At 36.7% G+C, this 23686-nt stretch overlaps 2 protein-coding genes across 3 annotated transcripts; both read left to right on the forward strand.

The window, feature by feature from the left end:
* Window positions 1-1441: 1441 nt before the first annotated feature.
* LOC122073475 (protein PSK SIMULATOR 2-like) lies at window positions 1442-14988 on the forward strand. 2 transcript variants are annotated; one of them, XM_042638070.1, is made up of 13 exons: window positions 1442-1654; window positions 1771-2175; window positions 5524-5849; window positions 6036-6128; window positions 6228-6318; window positions 7849-7942; window positions 9546-9643; window positions 10017-10086; window positions 11575-11678; window positions 12901-13017; window positions 13304-13380; window positions 13614-13658; window positions 13824-14988. In XM_042638070.1, exons 2-13 carry the CDS (start codon window positions 1936-1938, stop codon window positions 14719-14721), a joined length of 2253 nt encoding a protein of 750 aa, XP_042494004.1. In that variant the 5' UTR covers window positions 1442-1654; window positions 1771-1935; the 3' UTR covers window positions 14722-14988. The 2 variants fall into 2 exon arrangements, with proteins under 2 accessions (XP_042494004.1, XP_042494003.1); XM_042638069.1 differs by having other exon boundaries at window positions 1442-2175.
* A 1636-nt stretch (window positions 14989-16624) lies between these two features.
* LOC122072809 lies at window positions 16625-17844 on the forward strand. Its single transcript, XM_042637221.1, has one exon. It carries the CDS (start codon window positions 16654-16656, stop codon window positions 17692-17694), a length of 1041 nt encoding a protein of 346 aa, XP_042493155.1. The 5' UTR covers window positions 16625-16653; the 3' UTR covers window positions 17695-17844.
* The last annotated feature ends 5842 nt before the right edge of the window (window positions 17845-23686 follow it).

Below are 23686 nucleotides of genomic sequence, written 5' to 3' on the forward strand. Positions count from 1 at the left end.
AATGTCAAACCCAAAACTCGTAAAATGAGAGAGGAGAGAAGACTCACCAACCAAATAATATAAACACAAAAGGATGAGGACGGGGAAATCACCTGTCGATGTTTAGGAATCTTTCCTTTTCATTGATAAATTCAAATTTCAAACATGAAATGATATCTACTATTTTGACAGCAAAAAGTCAGCATCATCTCCCTTTCAGAACGTCAAATTTCACTTGGGTATCTAAATTTGAACTGGATGGATTTGGGTCGAATAGGGTAATGAATTCCTTCCATGGAAGTAGGTTCTTTTCCCACGTAGGAGAGAGTCAACGCGTATTCGATGGCTGGAAATATCTTAGGAAGAATGAGATTTTCTTAAGTGCATCAGCCCCTCCAACCGACAATGGACTGGTGGGAGGTACTTGGGGTGCTTGCCCTATTGCTATCGGCCATCCGATGTATGTTGAAAGGATTGGTGTGCTTAGAGAAGATCTAGGTTCAGCTTGGGGTGTACACCTAGGTGTTGGGAGGATTCTAATCCTATTTAGTGCCAAAGAGAGCTCAACCACATTTGACAATTGGGAGCACCCCGAGCGGCTCTCAAACATGGTTCTAAAATACGAAATAAAATGATCAATATCAATCAAATTAGAATGGTATCGGCCTTGACCAATCCCCAATCCTGATCTTTCCGATCCCATTTCATATATATGGTTCAAGGGTAAAATCATAGTAAAAATTGTTTTAAAAAAAGAGAAAAAAAAGGGGTAGATTTGTCCGATATGATTCGATCCAATCTATTTCGAAATGATATTGGCTTTTGACCGTTCCTAATTTTAGACAACTGTTGGATATACATTGCACTCCTTCTGACACTCGAGAGGATCTAAATAAAATGTTGGGTTGTGTGACTTGGTGCTCCTAGTGGTTAGATGTGCCAGGGCCTCTCAAGTACGATCCTTAGGAGCGTTTTGAGCGGATCTGGCTTCTCTCCTAAACTTCTACTACTCAAAGTTGGTCCATAGTTACTTGGATGAGCATCATGTGTCCAAGTAAAGATCCAAAACTTTGAAAAGAGGTACGATGAATGAGGCGCTGACAAAGGTGCGAAAAGCAAGGTGTTAAGAACCGTTGGATCTTCACTTGGGTACGTGATGCTCGTCTTGATAGCTATGGCGCTCAGGAGAGGAGCCGAATCGGTTTTGAGCAACTCCAGAGCTGACGTGTGAAAAGGCTTGGCCGACAACGGCTCGGATTTATTCATTTTGTCGGACCGGGTTAAACCGGTAGTATATAAAATCCAATAACTGCCAATCTGCCACCGTCATTCATTAAAAAATATCCAAAGATTTTACCAGGGGGGAGGGGTAGGATGGTAAATTCAAGAACTTTGACTACTTGAATTTACATAGAGACCAAACCAGACGGCGGGTATTCTTACTTGTTCATATAAGGGGAAGTACAGTCCTTTCGCGCTCTCCCCCACTGGGAAGCCTCGGCAGAAGTTGAATTGATCCATTCGATTGATGCACGAGATATCTACCGCGCTTGATCATAAACAATAGAAGTTGAAGGTCAACACGAATCAATCGATCAATCAATCTTTGAAAACCATCTTAGAAATTTCTCTTTCGCTCTGATTCTCTCTTCCTCTTCTCACCAGTTCTTCGATGGTAACAACCTCTTATTCTTTTCAGATTATTCCATTTTCTTTGATTTCGATTGTCAACATTCTAGGGTTTCTAGTTCATATAGTTTTTACAATCCTCATGTCTCTTCTGTTCTGTAGCATTCAGTGGATTGCTCTGATCAGTCATCGTCTGTTATTATTTGCGGGAATATCATGAAAGGGTTGGAATTTTGTTCTTCTCGAGTTCTCTCGTTTGAGTTATGATTTTTGAATTCAGTTTGTCATTTTAGAGGCTCTGTTAAAAATTTGTGTCGTGTAAGTACAATGGGAGGGGTCTGTTCGGCCGGGTTAACGAACAGAGGTACAGTGAATTTGATCAATGGTTCCAAGAACGTTGCAAAAATCAAAAGGATTAAGAGCTCTCGAGAGGAGACAAAAGATGATTTCTCATTTTCTGATGAGAATGTTTATGAAACTACCCAATCAAAAGTCGATTTTTGCGAGCTATCCATCTCTTGTGAATTGAAGTCGCAGCCACCACCATCAAGGACATCGTCCAGCAAGGTAGTTCCTATATGTCTTTTTCTTTCTCTTTATTATTTTAGTCGTTTTCACTGGGCAATGATTTTTTTATTTTCCGTGGTGATGATATCTTCGTAGCTTATAGATTCAATTTCCTAATCTATAATAATATAAATTTCAAGTACTTAAAATCATGATGAGCAAGTAATGACAGCCACATCATACAAAAAATTTCCTATTATAGTGCTTTACATGAAATTTTCCAGACATATTACACTTGCCTTGGAAATTCTTGTACAGCTACTAGCTTTCGGAAATAAGCCAATGGATCCTGGGTGTTCGACATAATCCAATTGTAGTACCATCTAGAATCATTTCAGACAGTAACTCTCCATTTTGGAAAACTAAAATCCTGTCAAAAACATATCACAAGGATAACCATGGATAAGATGAGGATGATAGTAAAACTCTGCAACTGTCCTACCATTCTCCCCCTTTCTGGGTTCAATTGAAATTTGAGCAATTAATTTTGGCTCATGAGGTAAGGGGGAAAAAAAATCTGTTTTGAAACTTGTCTACCAAAAAGAACTTGTAGCCCTGATGGATTACCAGTCAGTTTTGAAAACTCACTGGGTATAGTTGGTCTTAATGTTTGCTAGATGGTCCTAGTGCATCTTATCCATATATTGCTACCTCATTGAAATTTCAAACTTTCTTTTTAAATATGCAATCCAAGAACTATCCAGTAATTCTTATCCATGACCCTATGTAACATATGAGGTAAAATCGTGCAATTTGTGGTCCATAGGATGGGAATTATTTTTAGATAAGTTTATTTTCAAAATTAATGAGCCTTTTTCTTTTTCCCCTTAAAGAAGATCTGGATGGATTGCATTGAAATTGGAATTTATAAGGCTTATAATTGATGAGAGCGGCATTTGATTTAGGAAGTTCTCCCTAGTTTGGTGATCTGTGGGTGATGGTTGGCCCAAACAATGTTGTCTCTCATGGTTCTAGATTTTGAAATCTTAGTTAATCTGTCTCCAGTCAATACCATAAAGTTTTACTGACCTTTATCGATGAACCATTAGCTCTACTTTGCTCTTTTAGATTCATTGGTTGGCAATGAATCTCACGTATTAAGGAAATTTCTGATTTATTAGATGCCACATGAGAGGTTGAGCCTTTTGATGGAACATCTGCGACAGAAAAAGCTCCCAACCTCTCGTGTGGCATCTAATAAAACAAATTTCCCTTGTCTATCATTCCCTATGAATGGCCCCAAACTTAATACAAGTCACCACATCATATATCCTATCATCCATAACTCTCCAAACGATTCTTTCCAAATTCATCATTCAATTTATTTAAGCAATTCCCTTTTATATAGAAGGATCAGGAACAGAAACCTGTCTGGAATGCATATCCATTAGGTTATGTTACAGTTAAAGCTGTCTGGTATCTTACCAGAAAGTATGTCTTGGACAAATACATTAAGCATAGGGAAATCTGTATGTCTTCTGGACTACCCAAGATTTAAAAGCTAGACTTATAACAGCATTTCAATTATGGAGCTTGTTATAAGAGGAAATGTGATATTTCTCACCTGTCCCCTCTGCCTTATGGAAGAGCAAATGCTGGGAATTCTTTAATTTTTTATGTTCAAAGGTGTTTCTTGACACAATTATTTGCAGATCTCTGATATCTAGAATTAAGCTGATCACCCAGAATCAATAATGCAGTTTGGAGAATTCGAACTGGGATTTTTTTGGTCATTCTCCCCCTCCTTACCTTCTCTAAAATGTCAGAGAAAGCTATAGACTTAGAATCTTGAAAGCAGATATAGGATGAATGGAACCAGTTGATATGTAACCATAACCAATTACCCTCTTTGGTTAGTAAAAGATCAAGGAACATAATATTTTGTGACACTTTGTGAACCACAGGCATAGTAAGACAAAAGAGATGCTGGTCAGTTGAGCAACTCCCAAACCTGTGCTGGCTTTGTTACTGGTAGAGCAAATGTCTTGTGCATACATTTTAGCAGGAACAATTGGGTTTCATAAGATATCAGGAAGGAAGAGTTTTTGTAGTTTTGCACACCTCTTTGTGCGACGCCAAATACAAGTGGTTATGCTGTGGGGAATCAAGTAATGGAATCCATTAGGTGGAATTTTTGGAATCTAGCTGCTGGAAAGTAGTTCAGATATTGATTGGTGTAACCATTGGATTAGTAAGGTTAGATTATGGACATTTCTTTTTACCTATCTTCCATTGAATCTGAAGCAAATGGCATTGCCATGTGCAGTCAACTTTAAAGGTTTTTTTTTGCCCTTTTGGGTTGGGGGATCAACGTCGCAGTACTAGAAGTTTACGATTCTCAGAGGTAGTTTGCATACCAAACCTATGAAGAGAAGAGCTCAATTGTAGCTTCACCAATAAATCTCAGACATCTGTTAGCAACTTATGTCAATGTAATATAGCTTGACACCCCCCCAAGGAAAGAAAGGAGCTTATATAGATGGTCCCATGTTTAAGAGGTATTGTTTTAAGAAAATATTTTCTAACTTCTCATGAAAAAAAGGGTAGGAAAAGAAAAATTGATGTTTCCACATTCTTTTCCCTTGCACTGTTTCTAATTCAATTTGTTCTCCGAGTTATTACAAAAATAAACATTGAGCTGATGAATATTATAGAAATATTAATTTTGACAGCATAAGTTGACCCTGAATTTCCCAATGAAAGGGAAACTAAAGCAATTCAAATAGAAAAACTGATTTGGACAACTTAAAGTTGAACCTGGATAATAATCAAATTGACAAACAATAAGCTGAGATATATATATATATATATATATAATTACCTCAATGGTTGTCATTAGTTGAATGTGGATTTTGAGAAAATCAAATCCCATACACCCAAGTATTTAGCCATCTCTATGTTGGGGATGCTACATTCGGTGTTGGGTCCACTAGACCCATGATGCCTTGGGAGAATCACTTGTAAATCAACCTGGAAAGGTCTAGAATTTTACTGTTTTTAACTCCCCTTGGGTCTTTTTACAAGTTTTTAGCTGCTGAGTCCAATAAATGTTAGGTGGGAAAGAAATATTTCACATCTAGAGTATGTTGAACCAGAGGTTACTATCAAGTTCTATTCATGGGCGGAAAAGCTGGTCCCTGTTTTGTATCATTTTAATAATAATAATAAAAAAATCTTCTATTAATTGGGTAGTTGTTCTCAAATATCCATTTGAGTGGAATATCTGTGCCTTGGCAGTTGGTTGTGTGGCTTTGTATGACATCCATAAAATAGTTTTGGCACTCTGTATTATTTTCATGTTGAAGTGCAAAGTTTGTGAGTCAACCTTGATTGTTTTACCTTTTATAGGTGCCACATATGAGCTCAATTTTGGGAAGGGCTCGCATTGTTGGACTAGAGAGGGCTGTGGAGGTCTTAGACACACTTGGAAGTAGCATGTCAAATTTGAACGCCAGCACTGGATTTGTTTCTGGGATGACTTCAAGAAAGAACAAAATGTCTATCTTGGCATTTGAAGTAGCTAATACAATTGTCAAAGGTGCAAATCTTCTGCAATCTCTGTCTAAGGAAAGTATACAGTTCTTGAAAAAGGAGATCCTACTCTCAGATGGGGTACAACGATTAGTGTCAACAGATATGGAGGAATTGCTAAGAATTGCCGCTGCTGACAAAAGGTGTGGGGTGGACTTAAGTGAGCTTGAGCTCCAAGCTTTGGGCTTCATTTTAGATTTTCTGTCTTATGGAATATTTTCCATTACATACAAGTTTAAGGACTTTGTTTGGTGGCCTCTTCTTTTTTATATTATCTTTTTTGCCTCACTTTCTTTTTTGTTGTTTAATTTCCTTTTCCTTATTTTTAGGGAGGAGTGGGATGTGTTCTCCAGGGAAGTGTTTAGGTTTGGGAACCTATGTAAAGATCCTCAATGGCACAACCTGGGTCGCTGTTTTCAAAAGTAAGTTGGATACTTAATAGCTTTTCAAATTTTGCAAATTAAATTCCTGACAGTTACTGATTAAGGGAACATGTGTCGTTAAATGTCTCGACTTTACAGGCTGGATTCAGATACTACAACCCACAGGCAGATCAAAGAAGAGGTAGAAATGACAATACAGGAACTAGCAACTTTGGCCCTGAATACTGCTGTAAGTTTATTTCATTATCATTATAGTGCTCACCCTTTGATTACTGTGTATGTTTTCCACAATTTTGGTTGTTTTTCCTCTTGCTCGTCACAGGGAAGTTTGTTGAACCGATACTGTAAAACTATTAACTTTGCGATGCTCCATCTATAAATGTGGGCTGCATTATTACTATTAAACATTTCCATTTTCATTACACGGAACTAGGTCGTATTTCAGAGAAAAAGCAACTGTTGTGGATGACTTTCTGTTATATCTAATACATGGTAGGTTGTTATGTATCTCTTGATGGGAGGCATTCACATGCTTTATAGTTTATGCATCCATTCTACAAGTCTCACTCACCTTCTACTTATTGGATGTTTTGTGATATCTTTCAAGTCCTCTCTGATTGGTGAAAATCATGTTAGAGAGCCTTCTAACACTAATATATTTCACTAAACTGTGAGTTGACATTACTCTGTTGTTGATTTCAGTATTGTGGAGAGAACAACTGGGATAAAATTGGTTTGGATGAGCAGTGATCTTTCAATGTTTGCACTATATGGATGGGAATTAATTATAGCTGTTATTTATAAGTAGGTCAACAAAGACAGCCTTCTGGCCCCTAGTTTCAGGGATACTCATATTCTCTGATGGCTATATGCCTTCAGTCATAGATTGTTTACGTGTGTGCTACACGGGCAACCTATTTCAATTGGATTTTGCATGATGATGCATATCATTTCACTACAGCATAGTTGACCTATAGAGCCCGCCATATGAGATTGTGTTTTAACCCTATTTACCACCAGATAGAAAGATAGACCTGTGCAGCATTTTTAGACCTTATAATTTCTTGCCCTCCAAAGGTGCTGAATAATAGGTCCTGGAAATACCACCTATAGCCTCTTACCCTATAGATGCTTTTGCAAAGGGCAAAGACCAGGGGGGGGGGGTGTTCCATTCCACAACAGTAGAAGCAATTACTCTGTGCCAAGCCTGATTAGAAAGAAGGAATTAGTAAAGCAATTTAGCTCTTTGTATCTGTACACATTTGGCTGCACATGACCTGTAGAAACCAAGTGACTGATAGTGAGAGTGCAGCGCATTTAATTGCCTGTTTGAAAGATATTCAGTTATATATATATATGGTTTGATTAAACTAGTAACATCAATTTCATATACTATTATACTCTTTTTTTTTTTTTACCACATATAAGTATTTCTGTTCATGGCTAGATTTTACTCAGGATCAAATGGTTACTTTCCAAACTTCTGTTTTATTTGTAGATGATTCTGAATCAAATATTTATGATTAAGTTCTTCATCTGTTGCTTCCTTTAAGTTGTCAGCTTACAGCAAAGCTGGTTCTTATTGTCCATATAATTCTACAACAATGCTGAACAATCTACTGTGATACATTTGTTGTTTATTAGTCACATATTGGATGATTTTCTTTTTCAGATTAATGGAAGCACAGTTTATTTAATTATTATGCTAATCTTCTAACTGAGATTGGTTCCCTGCATTTACAAACATTTTATTTTGTAGGAATTGTACCATGAGTTACATGCATTGGATAGATTTGAACAAGATTATCGACAGAAGGTGGAGGAGTTAGAGTCCTTGCATCTCACTCAAGGAGGTTAAATCTCTTACTATAATTTCTCAAAGATGTCTATAGATCAATTCTTCGTAACTTTTTCAGCTGTTTTTTTGGATCTTGTCAAAAATCAATTTTTTTTAGCAGGAAAATTTTTAATCAGATTCTTTCACTAATCAAATATAAAGCCACATAATTAGTACGAGATTGAACAATTATGCAAATATGTTAGTGACAATTTTCTATTATCTAATAGAAGTTGCAAGTAGATCTGATTGATGGAGGCATTGGATCATTGCTCTGAAGAAAACTGAATATTGAATTCAGCTAAGAAATCCCCAAAATTTATGTTATGAGTATATGAGTGGTGGTAATATTGTTGGCATGAGGAGGACTTAGAGGAATGTTCGACTTCAAGGTTCAAGAGGATGCATGCAAACTAAAAGAAAAAAAAAATGCGAGTGGAAAACAACACAAGATGAATTTTTTTACTAGCAGCCTGTGAAGCGTTGTTTTGCAATTTGTTTATCCAAATTATGGAATTTAGTTTATTTTAAAGAGCACAGATTTTGTTATTGTAAAATGAAGATAATCTGATGAAATGGTTACACCAAGCTGCTTCCTTCTGTGGCTTTGTAGTGTTGATCTGTGATTGAACTTGGAGTGTTGAGCTCCTATATTTTCATATATGTAGAGGATTAAAGTCATTCACTGATGCTCAAATTGATGCAATGCCCTACATATGTTTACTATATAGATAAAATAATTCGAAAACCCTGAGTTGGACCTGTGTAACTAATTTGGTTCAGTATAGTTAACATATTTCAGTAAAAAATAATTTTTATTATGATTATTGTCTGGATTACACCACTATACCTATTGTTGAACTTCTAACACAAAATTGATGGTCTAGATGTTCCAAATTGCAAGAAACATAAAATAGACCTGAATGCATCAAAATGCTTTTCCTCTGATTTTTCCAAATGATGCCTGCATCAGAACTGGATTCAGGTATACATGTGTCTGATCCAAATTCTAACACGTTTCATGTCCTATTGCCTTTATTGTACTATATACCTTGTGTTTAATATTTAGGAAACTGCAAATTTTAACGAGTTGAAACATCAACATAAAAATAAATCCAATTGCTTATGTGTCTTCTGTAGTTGACACATACTATCATAGTGTCTGTGTTTAAACATATTCCTTGTTCACCTAAACAACTTGAAATAGTGTACCATTAGAAGCTCCTCTTTTAGGTCTCCCATTGTTGGCTTGTGTGTCTTCATATTTTCCTCTTGATACTTTCTTTACATGGACCCAATGGAGTTCTCTCAATACAGTATTTTCTTTTCTCAAAATATAAAATTTTAAGGGTACTATCTCCCAGTACCCCTCTTTCTATTTTATTGGTTCAACATATTCATTTATAGCAACTTGTTTATACCTTTTGTTTTTGTTAGTCTTAGTTTTGGTGATGTTCTTTCACTTCCTTTTCTATGTCAATGTATGCAAAATCTATTTGTGAATTTCTTTTCGTATGTTGATTGGAATATTCTCTGATTGATACTAGTAGACCTTTATGATCTATACAAATAGTAGGGTATAATTTATAATCTGTTAACTATTTTCTTTGGTTTTGCAGGAGAGAATCTCATGATATTGCAAAGTGAACTAAAACACCAAAGAAAGCTTGTGAGGAGTTTGGAAAAGAAGTCTCTTTGGTCAAAAAATTTGGAAGAGGTATTTGATGCTGCATCACTTATTATTTATTGTAAAAATAATCCATGATATTTGGAGAAGTTTTCAATGGAATTTTTTCCCATCCCCTTTGTGGTTTTCTTGTGAAAGCCGTTTTGCATTTTATTGCTTACTTTTTTTTATGAACTGAATTTAGTATTTTACAACAGGTCATGACATCAAAGTCCAGAGAATGTTTCACTTGTTTTAATATTGAACTTGTTTGGATTTACTTTTATAGAAACAACTCGGGACAATTTTTTTTTTTTTTTTCCGAATTTTCATGGTGCCTTACTGAATTGGAAATTAGTACACGATCTGTGTGTGATTGTCAACATTAATGACATTTGGATTTATGACATGGGATCCATTGCAGATCATGGGAAAGCTTGTTGACATTGTTACTTTCATTTATGAAGAGATCATGGAAGCCTTTGGAAATAGTGGTATGTTCTCATAAAAAAATAGTTCATTTTAGTACATGAATCTGATAATATACTGATTTGTGTATGATATTCATTTAATGTATTTATTTTGGCACATAATCATGATCACCCTTCCCTGAAATTGTGGCCCGTGCTTTTTGTTGCCTAACACTGTATTTTCTGTTGTCTTAGTTCTAATGGATGCATTTGATTCTCTTTATATTTCAATTTTTTTGTCTATATTTAAACGTTGATTTGTGATAACATACAAAATGAAGCAAATGTTTATTTTGATGATATGTAAAAATCAAGCAACCATTCAATATAGCCTTTGACTACAAACCCTGTCTATCTCTATGTGACCTGGACACTTTTGTAATACGAGCCCTACTATTTCTGGCACTTCACTATTATGTACAAGATGATGTTCCTGAATGTATCCTTGATTTCCGATATAAATATACCTCTATTTAGGCTCTGTGGCTTATGCATTTTTAGTTTTGAGGCTGCTTCTGTACCCCTTTGTAAAGCCATTCCAAAGTGATTGTTAGACAATTCCATAGGTTGGTTCCCATCAAATGCCTAATGGTGATTTATGACATTGATGGAAGAAACAATGGGTTATCACTGTAAGTGAAGTTGGTCCAAAAAGGGAATCAAGTAGGATTTTTTAAGCAGTTTAATGAGCTATAAAAGTCTAAAGGCCACGGTGGATTATTATAGCTGGATGGATTGAATTATTTTATTGATAATGATAAAGATTTGTAGCAAATAAATAGCCATGAACTTTATTAGTGACTACATCTAAACTGAGTTTCATGCATTACAAGAATCAGTTACTTGATCTCTTTGTTGAGGATTCACTTGTAGCCTCCATTCTGTACAAAGAATCTCATGTTTTTTTTTGGCTAAATAAGAATGTCATGGTTTAATAAAACGAGTTGTTAACTATTGACATAATTTTATGATGGAAGTAGTTTTTTTTTCCATGCCACCCTAATATTCTCTGGTTATCCCTTCTGTCTGTGGGCATCATTTCATTATGTGAGGCCACAAGAAACAATAGCCGCCTCTTCAGCTGACAGAAAACCCGAACAGCTCTATGATTTGACATTTCCAGTCTAAATGTGTTATTAGAAGTTATAAAAAGCCTGGTTAATTAATTGATATTCCTTCATATCTGTGCTATCAAAACTAACCATGTCTTGTCAAAAGTTTGGTCCAATTTTATTTCAGGATTTAAAAAAACATTCTAGAAAGTCAGAGTTTGTGAGAGTCCTACAGAAGAAAAAAATAGTTTTGTGGTTGATACTCACTGGCTGAATATGTGACTATTTCCCCCTATTAATAAAGATAAATAAAAACAAAATTTAAAATGAAAATAAAAAAATAAAAAGAAGAGAAAAGAAAATGTTTCTTTCAGTGACAATTAACTACATGTTCTTTGTAAGACTCATAGTAGGTTTCACCTCCTACAAAAAATTTCTAACATTTTACAAGGTCTGGCAGGTACAACATTGATTAGCAAGGATCCAATTCACAAATCTCAAAAATTAGGTGTATGTGGTCTTGCATTGCATTACGCCAGCATCATCAGTCAGATAGATAGTATTGTAAGTAAAGCAATTCATCCCTTTATTTATTGTAACATGGCACATTTTAAACATTGTGAAAACATGAACTTCTGAATTTATAGGTCCAACCTTGGTGTTCTAACTATGTTGGCTATACAACTCTTGAACTGTGCATTGGGCGAGTAAGTCATAGTAGTATATCTTAAAATTTTAAAAATAGAAATAAGAAAAAGCCACCACCATACCTTTAAGTGCTACCCAGGATAGACAGGTGTGACTCATTAGCATCCCTAAGCTCTTCTGCCATACCACCTTAAACGACTTTCTCTCAACTTATCATGTACTGGAACTATTCCTAAATTAGCTTTAGTGTGTTTATTCCTTATTTTATAATTTCTAGTTTTACCACTCATCCATCTCAACATCCTCATTTCAGCTTCACTAAGTTGTTTATATGTTGTTCTCACTCTCCAAATTTCAGCTTCATTCATCATTTTTTTAGTACATTATATCATAGCTTCTATCGTTGACGGGATTGGGAGCAAGGTGCATCTGTAGTACACATGTTTCTGGCTACTAAATATCAGTCAGCATAATATATGTCATAATTTCAAAAGATTCTTCAATTAATGAAAATGGAAAATGAAAAATATATGTAAGGTTCCTCATTTTTTTTTTTTTGTTGCAAAGAAAATAACCAAGTTTTGTAGCCTCATGCATGTATCTGTTTCTCAGCTTGGCCAATGCTTTCCTTTCTTCTCCATTAGAAATTGGATTCCCTTCTTCCTTAGATGGCCTTTGTTTATTGGCTTTGCTCATAAGGCTGATAAACTGTTTGCTGTATGTTAGCTTCAGAAATCCATTGACTTACATTTTGTGGGCGCATTTCAACCCTGTGGGAATGACTTGAAATATAGTTGAATGGCAAACAGTATTTGTGTGGCCAATCCATCTGGTTGGGACAAGGCTTGTTTATCCTTCAAGCTTGTGTGGCTCTTTAGCTTTTAAAAACATCCCTGATGTCATATAATCAATTAAAAAGGGGTAAGTGAAAACGGAAGTTTTTTATTCACCTGGGAAAACATTGAAAACAGAAATTCCTTATTTAAAAGTTCCAGTTTGGTCCTTCCACGAGATAATATTTATTTTCTGTCAAAACTATATTTTTAAATTGTTGATTATATGGTTCCTGCCTCAAACCTAAGAGGTGTCACACTGCAATTCGATACTAACCTCTTTTCTGTTTATCTTTGTGTTCTAGGTGTCTCGGCGAAGTTCTCTTCCTCCTAATGCAAGGGATACACTGTATCATGCATTGCCTCCTGGTGTTAAAGCAGCTCTACGTACTCGATTACAGTCATTTCAGGCCAAGGAAGAGGTATGCTTCATATAAGTAACCTTCACCTTCCTTGAAAAAGTCATTCCACCTTGTACTTAGAGTAGCTTTTAGGCAATGGATGTTTTGGTTCCCTAAGGTGCTTGCCTGTATGAACAGGAAAGGACAAATAAAGGCAACATACATGGAAAATTTTTATTGCACATCTTGGTTGCTAGACAAACTAGGAATGTATCTGATCCCACAGGGATCAACTCTGTTTAGCTCAAGTTTCTCTCTCTTGTACACATGTATATTTACGTCTGCAACTCCATGTGCATGCTTGCAGCTTACAGCTTCTCAGATCAAAGATGAAATGGAAAAAACGCTAAGATGGCTAGTGCCTGTAGCTGTAAATACAGCCAAGTAAGTCAATAAATGCTCTCTTACTATGCATTATACATCTGTTGCTTATTTGGACAATTAGCGTTGTTCTATTATGAGTTGCCTTGCTACCTTTTGCTTCTCTTCCCCGCCCCTCCTCTTTATGGGGTAATTGAGCAGATGTCTTTCTTTATCTGTGACTTTTGCTTCTAGGCTTGTAAACATATGCTTATCTTTTCTTTGTTTTCATTTTGACTTGTTACAATCCAAATCAGAGCACATAAATCTTTTGGTTGGGTTGGAGAATGGGCAAACACTAGGTCAGTTGCTTCAATTTCAGCCTCCACTTGTTTTCTTCTTCCTCGTTTGTTTTTTTACATTTTCCTTCTTGATTGGATCAACACTATTTATTCTTTTGCCGGAAAAAATGGACAAACTGCATCATCTCTCTCTGAGTTTTAATAGTGATTCTTATTGACTGGCAGTTCTGAGTTCAAGAAGAAGACATCTGCACCTAATAATCTGTTGCGTCTTCAGACACTCTATCATGCAGACAGGGAGAAGACAGAGCTACATATCCTCGAGGTGGTAACATGGCTTCACCGTCTGATCAGCCAAGTAAGAAGCAGAGACTATGGATTCAAGCCACTCTTTCCTGGTCGATCCCCAACACATAATGTCCTATTTTTAAGGTCCAAAACCCAGCAAGGCTCATTACCAATGTACAACAATGGTAAAATCAATGGTGAAGCCTCGCTTTTACGGCCGGAAACCAGTAGAAGCTCATCCCCAGTGCCATATAATGGTAAAAGCAATGGGCTTTTACGGCCGGAAACCAGTAGAAGCTCTTCCCCAGTGCCATACAATGGTGAAAGCAATGGTAGAGCCCTGCTTTTACAGCCTGAAATCCATGAAAGCTTATCCCAAAAGCATAATAATGGGAAAATCAATGGTGAATCCCTGGTTTTACGGCCTAAATCCCATCAAAGCTCGTCTGCAGGGAATAACGATCGTAAAACCAATAGCAAGGTCCTGTTTCAGAATTTACAGGCTGAAACCCAACAATATTTATCCCCATTGCATGATGATGGTAAAACCAACATCAAGAAGTCACAGCCACAGCCTGAAAACCAGCAAGACTCGTCTCCATTGACAAGTAGTAGTAAAATCAATAGTAAAACCAGTAAAAAGGTTTCTAAATTATCTCAAGAAGACAGAGAAATGTTGGAAAGGATCAAGTGGAGAAGGCTGGTTCCTAGAAGAAGCAAAAGCCTGGAATTCAGTGTGGGCAAGAAGGGAGGGAAGCAAAGTTTGAGGCTGAGCAGGAGCACTGGTAACTCTCCTATGAGCTCAGTGCATCTCAAGACGTTGACTGTACCATGACTGACATTTTGGACGTGATGGGTGGGCTGAGTATCTCTTCGCATGATTTGCATTTTTTTCTCATTTCCCAATTTCAGTTTTGCATTCGAATCACCCAACCCCAGAAAAGAAAAGGAAAGAAAGAAACAGGGAAGAAAATCCATCTAATTTTTGTATTTCCTTTTGACTTTGTTCGGTTCTGATGTAAATAGATGTTTTGTTTATGGTTTCCTTTTGTGCTTTATAAATAATAATTAATTATATTGGTTCCGAAGAAAAATTTATGCCCTTTTGAGCTCAACAAGTCTCTCTCTTGGGCAAAATGGTTTCCTGCATGAATCATCCCTTCATATTCTACAATTTCTCCAAAAGAGCTTGGCTCCTCCTTTCTTTAGAAACTGTTGCTCAACCCCTTGGGGCAGGCATTGGGTATATTAGCGAGAGGGTGGTCATGGGAGAGGGAAGTAAGAGAGAAATGTGGGGAAAATGTAAAATAAAAATGTGAGTGAGGGAGTAACACTATTATGGGTAGTTTTGTAATACTTGGATAATTTAGTTAATCAAAAGACTGAGTAAAGTTTTTCATACATGCACGCCACACCAATGGTTGTTTTGAAAAAAAAAAAAATGTAATTTATATGGGATCCACATTTCCGTCCTCTCATAGTGCAACATGTCACCTTAGTTGTAGAGAGGCCAAATCAAACGGTCAGACCAGATAAGCTTGGGAATAAAAAAGATGGATCAGGCCCTAATATGTCATTTTGATCTTTTTAACCTATTTTCATTGTCATATACAACCAGAAAATTTTGCAAAAAGGATAAATAAATGAATATAAACAAAACTCTCAGGGATTTTTTCAATTGAGTATGAGAAAGTAGTACAGAAGAGAAGAAACAAAAATATTTTTGAAATGCAAAACAAATATGTCGAATACAACTTATAATTAAAATTTCAGATTTTTTTCTATATATGATCGATATCTTTATGAGAAAAAGAACCATGCCTGCTCATGTGGCCCCAATACATGGTCAATTACACAATTAAGCTCAAGGTTCTAAAATACAATTAAATGATTGGAAATAAAAAAAGAAGAAGAAGAAGAGAGGGTTTCCTATACATAGTTGATTACATAGTTAAGGTTTCCAATTTTTTTTTTTATATATAATTAGTCTTTTTTTTTTTTTCATTAACGGATGTGGATCATACATCGTACGAGAATGATTCTCGTACAAGGACTTGATCTGAACTCAGTGTTCAGAGTATCAAGACCTTCAGCCTAATCAGTCCCAAACACACACGTATGTCCTTATACACATACACTAAATCAACACTGAATCCTATGAGAACCAAAATATATAATCAGTCTTCATGTATGGCACCTTATTATTATCATATTTTTTAGGGGTGTGTGTGTGCGCAATAGAACAGTTGAGATGCCCCACATTTGCTCTCCATGTGGTCAAAACTAGTTGCTAATTAAATTAATAATTTTTCCTTCTTAACATATCATGTTTGATCTCCTCCTTACTTCCAACTATTAGACAAGATTCTGGACTCCCAATTAAGTGTTACATTCTTCTAATTTGTAGTTTCTTAATCTAGCGAATCTCTATTAATGATCGATGTATTAGCACATACTAAGTTATTGAATTGGTTAGGCCTACTTCACTCTCTTATAAATTAAAAGTTTTAACTGCCCCCATATCATACAGGTCCCCCACCAATATGACATCAAACTTTGACTTCTCCCTCTCCTATTGGTTCAGTTCATGGGTCATGAACTGATCCTTCATCTTCCTCATCATAATCATAATCTTCATCTCTCAACTGCTCCTACTTTGATTGAAGATCATGGCCTGAGCTCCTTATCTATTTAACCTTCTAAACACCAAAAACTCAAACACAAACACAAGACGAAAGCTCATGCAGTAATACTCAATACAAAAGATATGGAGAACCAGAGGCCACACAAGGCCACCCTCTTCCTCTCTCTTTTTCTCATCCTTCTTTCTTCATCGTTTGTCTTCCTTGCTCATGCATTGTCTCCCACAGGAACCATTGACAGGACTACAAAGCAACAAATCCTCGCAAGCCTCCCTCCAAAAGTTGTTCCTTCTGGGTCATCTCAGCTATTCTTGACCTCTCCTTCGGGGAAGTACGCAGCCTTCCTCCTACGCCGACCGACGATGCTCGGCGCCGGAGGCTTTGGCAATGATTTTTGCTACATTCAAGTTCAGGAAGCAGGACAGAGTATGTGGGAATCAGATTGTGCTCCAGTGAGCAGTGAAAACACATGCAGTTTAGTGTTTGATGACAGTGGTCTTGAGATCTTTGATGGAAGCAATTCTATGTGGAACACAGATGCAGACGTTGATAACTTTCTGGAGACACTGGAGTTGGTAGACAGTGGTGATATGAGGCTGAGGGACAAAGATGGGAGATTGGCATGGAGGGCTAGTGATAACCCTCAGGCTAACCAGAATTGTGGGTCGATGGGGTCTCCTGGTTTGGCTCCTGAGACTCCTCCATTTGCTAAGCCTGTTCAGAATAATGCTCCATTTGGGCAGCCAGGGCCCATCCAAGAACAGCAGCTCCCAGCCCCGGTGGGTATGGGACCTGTGAGTCTGGGACCTGTGGGTTTGGGTGTGGGAGGAGTCGGAGCTCCTCTAACACAGCCACCACAAGGACAAGTGGGTTTTGAAGAACCACCTCAGCCTCAACCTCAACCTCAATCTGATCAGCCTCAATTTCAAACTCAACCTCAACTGGGTCTAAACCAGCCACCCAGTTCAACCGCATTTAACTACCAACCATTATCTTCAGTGAACCAACCACAGCCTTTTGGTGGAGGGTCTAATTACCAAAGACAGCCACTTGTGGACAACAATCCTTTTGATAGTGGGACTTCAGGGAATTCACCATTTAAGTATGGTGGTATTGCTTTGGTTTCCATTGTCACTCTGATGGCTTATTATGGTTTCTTCTTGTGAGGCTTTCTGTTCAAGTGGTCTTGGGGATTTTCTTTCTTGTTCTGTTGCTCGTTTTCTTGTTAATTTCCTCTGAAGTGAAGCCGTGAAGGTAAGGGGAAAAAAATGAGAAAGGGATTGTGTAATTTGTTATTGTTAGTAGGTAATGATGCAAATCATGAGAAATGGAAAAGTTAATGGAGTTTTTTTTACTTCTTGCCGTATTGTACTGCAGTGAACTTGGATCAGTTTTATTTCTCGATAGAACTCAGATCGGATTGAAATCGTGTCAGTTGTGTTAGGGATTTAGATAGAACTCATCTTCAAAAGTTTGCATTTAAAAAGAGGATGTTCAAGTATCTATAAATATCTACATCTCAGTCTACCCACTTTCGATGTGAAATTATTACTTTTTCCATCTCCATGGAGCCCTTATCTCTATATTTGATTTTCAAGTTTTAATTGTAGGGTTGATTTCGGGATTCTCTTATTTAATTTCTATAGAACCCATTTACAATGTTTTGACCCATGGATCCCCAATTTGTCTTAGGTCTTTGACGGCATTTATTTTCCTTGCTAAACCCTAGAATTTTTTTTTCTTAACTGTTTTCTTGTGGAACTTGAAGGTTTGATTTATTAGATAGAAAGCAATTATTTGATGAGATTTTGGGGAGGCTAGGATGGATTGTACAATTTTTGGTTCTCTTTTATGAATCTTTTGGGTAAGAGAATGCTACTCTAGTTGGAGCAAGCACACACTAGCACATAGACCCATTTTTTTTTGGGGGGGGGGGGGGGGGGGGGGGAAGGGGAACATCTTCAACTTGTCTAGACATATACCTTCTCCAACGGATAGCATTCTTTCTTCTATATATTATTTATGTATTTTGTGGCTTCTGGTTGAGAATTGGATGCATTAGGAATGATTGTTCTATACTGTTTGTTCTTATGATTTGAAGGTTGAATTGATGCAAGAAAGTAGTATGAATGAGTTGAAGAGGCACCATGCATAGTGATATCCCCACGTTGACATTGTGAACGGGTGAATCAGTGTCTCAAATTTTTAATTCCATTTTCAACACTAATGGCACTACTCAACCCAACTTTGTTGATCACCACACAAACAACATTGGCTATGAACACACCATCTGACCACTGAAGTCTGCAACACTACCAACACAGACAATAAGCACATGCTGATTAGTAAGTAGTCCTGATTTTATAAATCCATACGCAATCGTGTGCACGCCCACCTCACAATCACTATGCGGCCAAGTATTCCAAGTTGTGCACACCAATCCTGCAAGGCTCATACGAAACTCCTATATCCACAAACACAATAGCAAAATCATAAACACTAGATGTATTTGGTTCGACAAATTACCTACATCCACAGATCAATGCCCTAATTGAGCCTTGTATAATGCTCAATATGCAATACTATTTAGCAGCTACAATTGCAGGAACCTACAACCCTCCGTTTACACACAACTGCAACCATTAAAGTATTACAACACCCAAACTTAGACTACTACAATAGTAAAAAGGATCATATAATGTTTCTAAAATTAAGACACGGAACAAATGTAACATGTAGACACAGTCCTCTAAGTCACCTCCTCCAGCCCTCTCCAAAAATCTAGATTCCACCTGAACCCTGACTGAGACATTGACTCATACTCCAAACTCTCAAAGATTAGTCCATTCTATTTTACTGAGTCAATCAGGCCATCTCCTCCCCACATAATCTTCCTACAACTTGAACCAATCACTGCTACCCACAAGACCACAACTAGTCACATGTGGTGGAGTGTTGCAAAAATATCATAAGGGATATTCTTAGAGCAAGTGATTCCAATCCTATCCACATCTCCAGAATCCTTACCATTTGAAATGAGGCACATATCTGGCACAAATCAACCTTTACCTGAGGCTACAAGTCTTTAAAATAACTTCTACACACAAGCTTTCTTTTTATTTGCTCCTCAAACAAAAACTCTGTAGAAGACCTTACAAAGAATGTTTCTCTGAAACGTTTCAGTTGTTTCCAATAACTGCCATTGGTGTCTTTAAGAGCAAGGGATTCAGACAAGAGGCAAAAAGTGGTTGCACCTTAGTGACTAAGGAATAAGATATGTTGGAGCTTTAAATTTTAAAATCTCCAAAGTTTTGGACCTCCATATGTAAGCATTTCAAATATATATATAAAAAAAGACATGGTTGTAATTGTAAATCCAAATAGTATTCATGAGGAGTTGCTCAACAAAAAGCATAGCAGGGGATATTAAACTAACTAAAATGAGTTTCCTCACTCGAGATATAAGAAACATGGGATCATATTTCATTTATCTCCTTTCGAAATTAAATAGGTCTTAAAAATGTGCTAACATTTAAGGAATTGGAGTTGCCTTCCATATATAACAGAGAGAGAGAGAGAGAGAGAGAGCAAATAGTTCACAATTATAAAATCATTGTCCCAGAAACACAAACAGTACTTCAAGAAATTTGTGAGCATGCTTCTACCGTAATTTGGTCCAAGAGCCATGAGCTGTGGGATCATTTTTCAAATATGGGCCTTCTTAACAATTTTCAACACTAAGGCTGTGTTTGGTATACATTCTGGACTGATAAAAACATTGTTTGGTAAGCATTCCATTCTCAGAATTCTAGAACATTGTCAAGAATGCAGCCCATTCTTGAATGGGATATTTTCTCATTCTGCATTCTGCATTCTGCATTCTCTATTCTCTATTCTCTATTCTCCAGCTCTTGGCACAGCCTAATGAAAATAGGTCTGCCATTAATCTTATGAAAGGCACCTTCTCTCCCAATAAATAGCATCTCATTCTTACAAATCTCCAAAAACTATTTTTCTTTCTCTCTCTAAAAACCACTTCTCTCACCCAAAATCTCTCATTTTTTCTCCTTCTTAAGATCTCCTCTCAAATCCAAAATCCTAGAATCTCCTATTTTCTCGCGATCTTTACGGGTTTGATGTAAGCAATACTATCTAAGAAACCATTCAAAATTTTATATTTTTATTTGTGAGTTATTGATGTAATATTGTCATTGATTTTCACCAAAGAAGGCCCATGAGGTGTTTGATAAAATGTCTGAGCATTCTCACATAAAAAATGCATTTTAAACAAACATTTTATCCAAACAATGTTCTCATTCTCAGTTAAGAACACATTCTGTATTTTCAGAATGGAAATGGACGGTCTCATAATGGGAATGCATACCAAACATAGCCTAAGATTCTGTTTGGTTGTAAAGGGAATTTAAAGGGAAGGGAAGTGAAATATTTTACCTTAAAAAAAAAATTGCAATCATTAACTCATATAACTATATCACTAACTCTAAATCAGTCCACATTTGGTTATTAAATTTCACTTGATCTTGCTGAACCTAGAGGTTTGATCAGAGGGAAAGGCGATTATGTGATGAGATTTTGAAGAGACTAGGATGGATTATAGTGAAGGCGTTTTTTGCTCATATGAATTTTTTTTTTTTTTTTTTTTTGGTGGCTTATGGTTGAGGACTGGGTGTATTAGTTATGATTGTTAGGACTTTTCTGTGGGCTTAACCAAGGATTAAAGTATCAATATCGATCGTCGTATCGGTCGGCCAAAATTATGATACGTATCGAAGGGTCTCGTATCATATCAGAAATATGCTAAAATACGCTAAAGATATGCACATAAATAGATAGGAAACACTTTTTTATATACTTTTGCATAAAAAAAATAGTTAAAAAATGCTATATATAACATGTACTATGCATAAACAGTAAATTGAGAATATCGCACTAAGAATCTAAGGTTTGTAATTGTCCCATAAATGTAAAATCCTTGTTCCTAACCTTGATTTCTACTTTAGTTAGAGAGAAAAATGGTTGAAAGCAACTTTGGAATAAAAACACCTCAAAAAATCATGTTTTTTTTTAAAATTACCCATTTTGGCCATTTATGATTGTATCGGTATGTATCAATGTGTATCGGTCGATACATACCGTTACGTACTGACACATATTGATATTTATCGATACATACCGAATGTACATTTCACTTCGATTTTGAATTTTTCATTGAGTATCGGTGGGTATCGGTGTGTATCGTAAGATACATATCAATACAAAAGGGTTTTAAAATTTTCATGTATCGTATAGGACCGTATCATATTGGTAAGGGTCGATACGGATAAGTATCGGCCAATATGGTACTATACGAACAGATACTTTAAACTCTAGGCTTAACTGATTACGATTGATCCATTGGACCCAAGTAGTTATAAACCCACTCTGATTAGAAAACTCCTAGCTCTTTCCATTGTCGGAGTGGAATAGGGTTTTAGAGATTCTATTATAAATAGAATAAAGAATAGTGATGGTCCTTGCAACCATTACTTAACACCTTCATGATTTTGAAAGCATTGTTTTCTCACAAGAGCAAGTGCACAGAAAGAAAGGAAACATTAGAGTAAGTGACTGCAAAAGATCTCAGTAGAGGGACTCTAGTTGTGTAGTTCTTCAATTCATCATCACTGTTTGTGAGGTTATCATTGATCCTAGTTTAGGGGCTCCATTCACACTAAACGAGTATGTGGTTAATCTCTTTTATGATTGGTACTTGTATTATAAACATTATAGGGTTGTTCATATGGTTCTATGGATTAGAATCCCTAACAATTATTTTTTAAAATTACTCTTCTCACGACTTGGAGGTTGAATTGATGCAAAAAAAAAAAAAACAATTTGAATGAACTGTAGAGGCACTATTTCTATTGATATTCCCACCTTACTGATATTCCAACGTTGACACTGAGAGGAAGTGAATTAGAGTCTAATATAAAATTCAAATCTTCCCCATAAACACCATTGATATTCTCAAACACTAATGACACTACTCGACACGACTTTGTTAATCAACACACAAATAACACTGGCTATGAACACACCAACTAACCACTGAAGATTATAACACTATGGACGCAAGCAATAAGCATACATTGATTGGCGAGCAGTCCTAATTTTACCAATCAGAGGTTTTGATTGGCGTCCAGTCAAATTTTAGCAATAAGCATACATTGATTGGCGTCTAGTCAGGCAAATTAGAGGACAGTGGAGCAGCAGTAAGGAAGAAGGGTTTTGATCTATGCACCAAATCTTATGTTTCGAGGTTCGAGTGTTGAAATGAAGCTTATGATTCTCTTAGTGATCAGTGATCCTAAATGAACTCTAAAGAGGTTGGGTAGCCTGTAGGTAAATTTCAAGTAAAAGAAAGGGAGAATGAATCTTGAACAGAGGCACTCGTAGAAGACGAATCTGCATTAGCAGACACATCCAAATCCGAATCCAAATCCGAATCCAAATACGAAGAAGCAGACGCTGAAGGATCAGTTGACACTAGATAGGAAAGGGTTTTGATCGAAGTTCTTGAACCTGTTCCGAAACTAAGATGAGGATTTAGTTTTCGATCCGGTTGGTAATAGACACAATAGTATAATCACACAACACCGGATATACATGGTTTCACAAAGGACAAGAAGTTGGTTTTTCTGTAGAAACGCAAATCCTAAAACGATGCAGAAGATAATGGAAAAACAAGAACAAGCAATGCACACAGGTTTACGAGGTTTGGCAAGATTGCCTATGTCTTCGATGAGATGAGATCTTGCTTCACTGTCAATGGAGAATATGGTTACAGCGCTCGTCCTCACACCTCTCAGTATTGCTTGCATTGCAGAGAAAGAAACACCACTACAAATATATAACAAAAAAACCCTAATCTAGAAAGTACACAATTGCCCTAAAATAAAAAAATTTGAGCATGGGACTGCGCCCCCTACACCCCCTGCTATGTAGGGGGGCCTCCTACCCCCCTTGCAACCCCCACGGCCCGCTAACCAACAAGCGGGACCTTCATCCTGCCTGTCGAGGTGCTGCACTAGTACTCCCGGGATTAAACTAAGGATGTGAATTTATAACCGAATCTGTTTATCAAAATCGAACAAATCC

This window comes from Macadamia integrifolia, chromosome 3, assembly GCF_013358625.1.
Source record: "Macadamia integrifolia cultivar HAES 741 chromosome 3, SCU_Mint_v3, whole genome shotgun sequence".
Lineage (NCBI taxonomy): Eukaryota > Viridiplantae > Streptophyta > Magnoliopsida > Proteales > Proteaceae > Macadamia > Macadamia integrifolia.

What these genes read in the sequence shown, in the direction of transcription:
- LOC122073475 (XM_042638069.1), top strand. Translation starts at nt 1,936, where the DNA reads ATGGGAGGGGTCTGTTCGGCCGGGTTAACGAACAGAGGTACAGTGAAT. An exon ending in CTTTGGCCCTGAATACTGCT is followed by an intron (nt 6,319 to 7,848) that starts GTAAGTTTATTT and finishes TTTATTTTGTAG; the next exon opens with GAATTGTACCATGAGTTACA. An exon ending in TCAGTCAGATAGATAGTATT is followed by an intron (nt 11,679 to 12,900) that starts GTAAGTAAAGCA and finishes TTTGTGTTCTAG; the next exon opens with GTGTCTCGGCGAAGTTCTCT.
- LOC122072809 (XM_042637221.1), top strand. Translation starts at nt 16,654, where the DNA reads ATGGAGAACCAGAGGCCACACAAGGCCACCCTCTTCCTCTCTCTTTTT.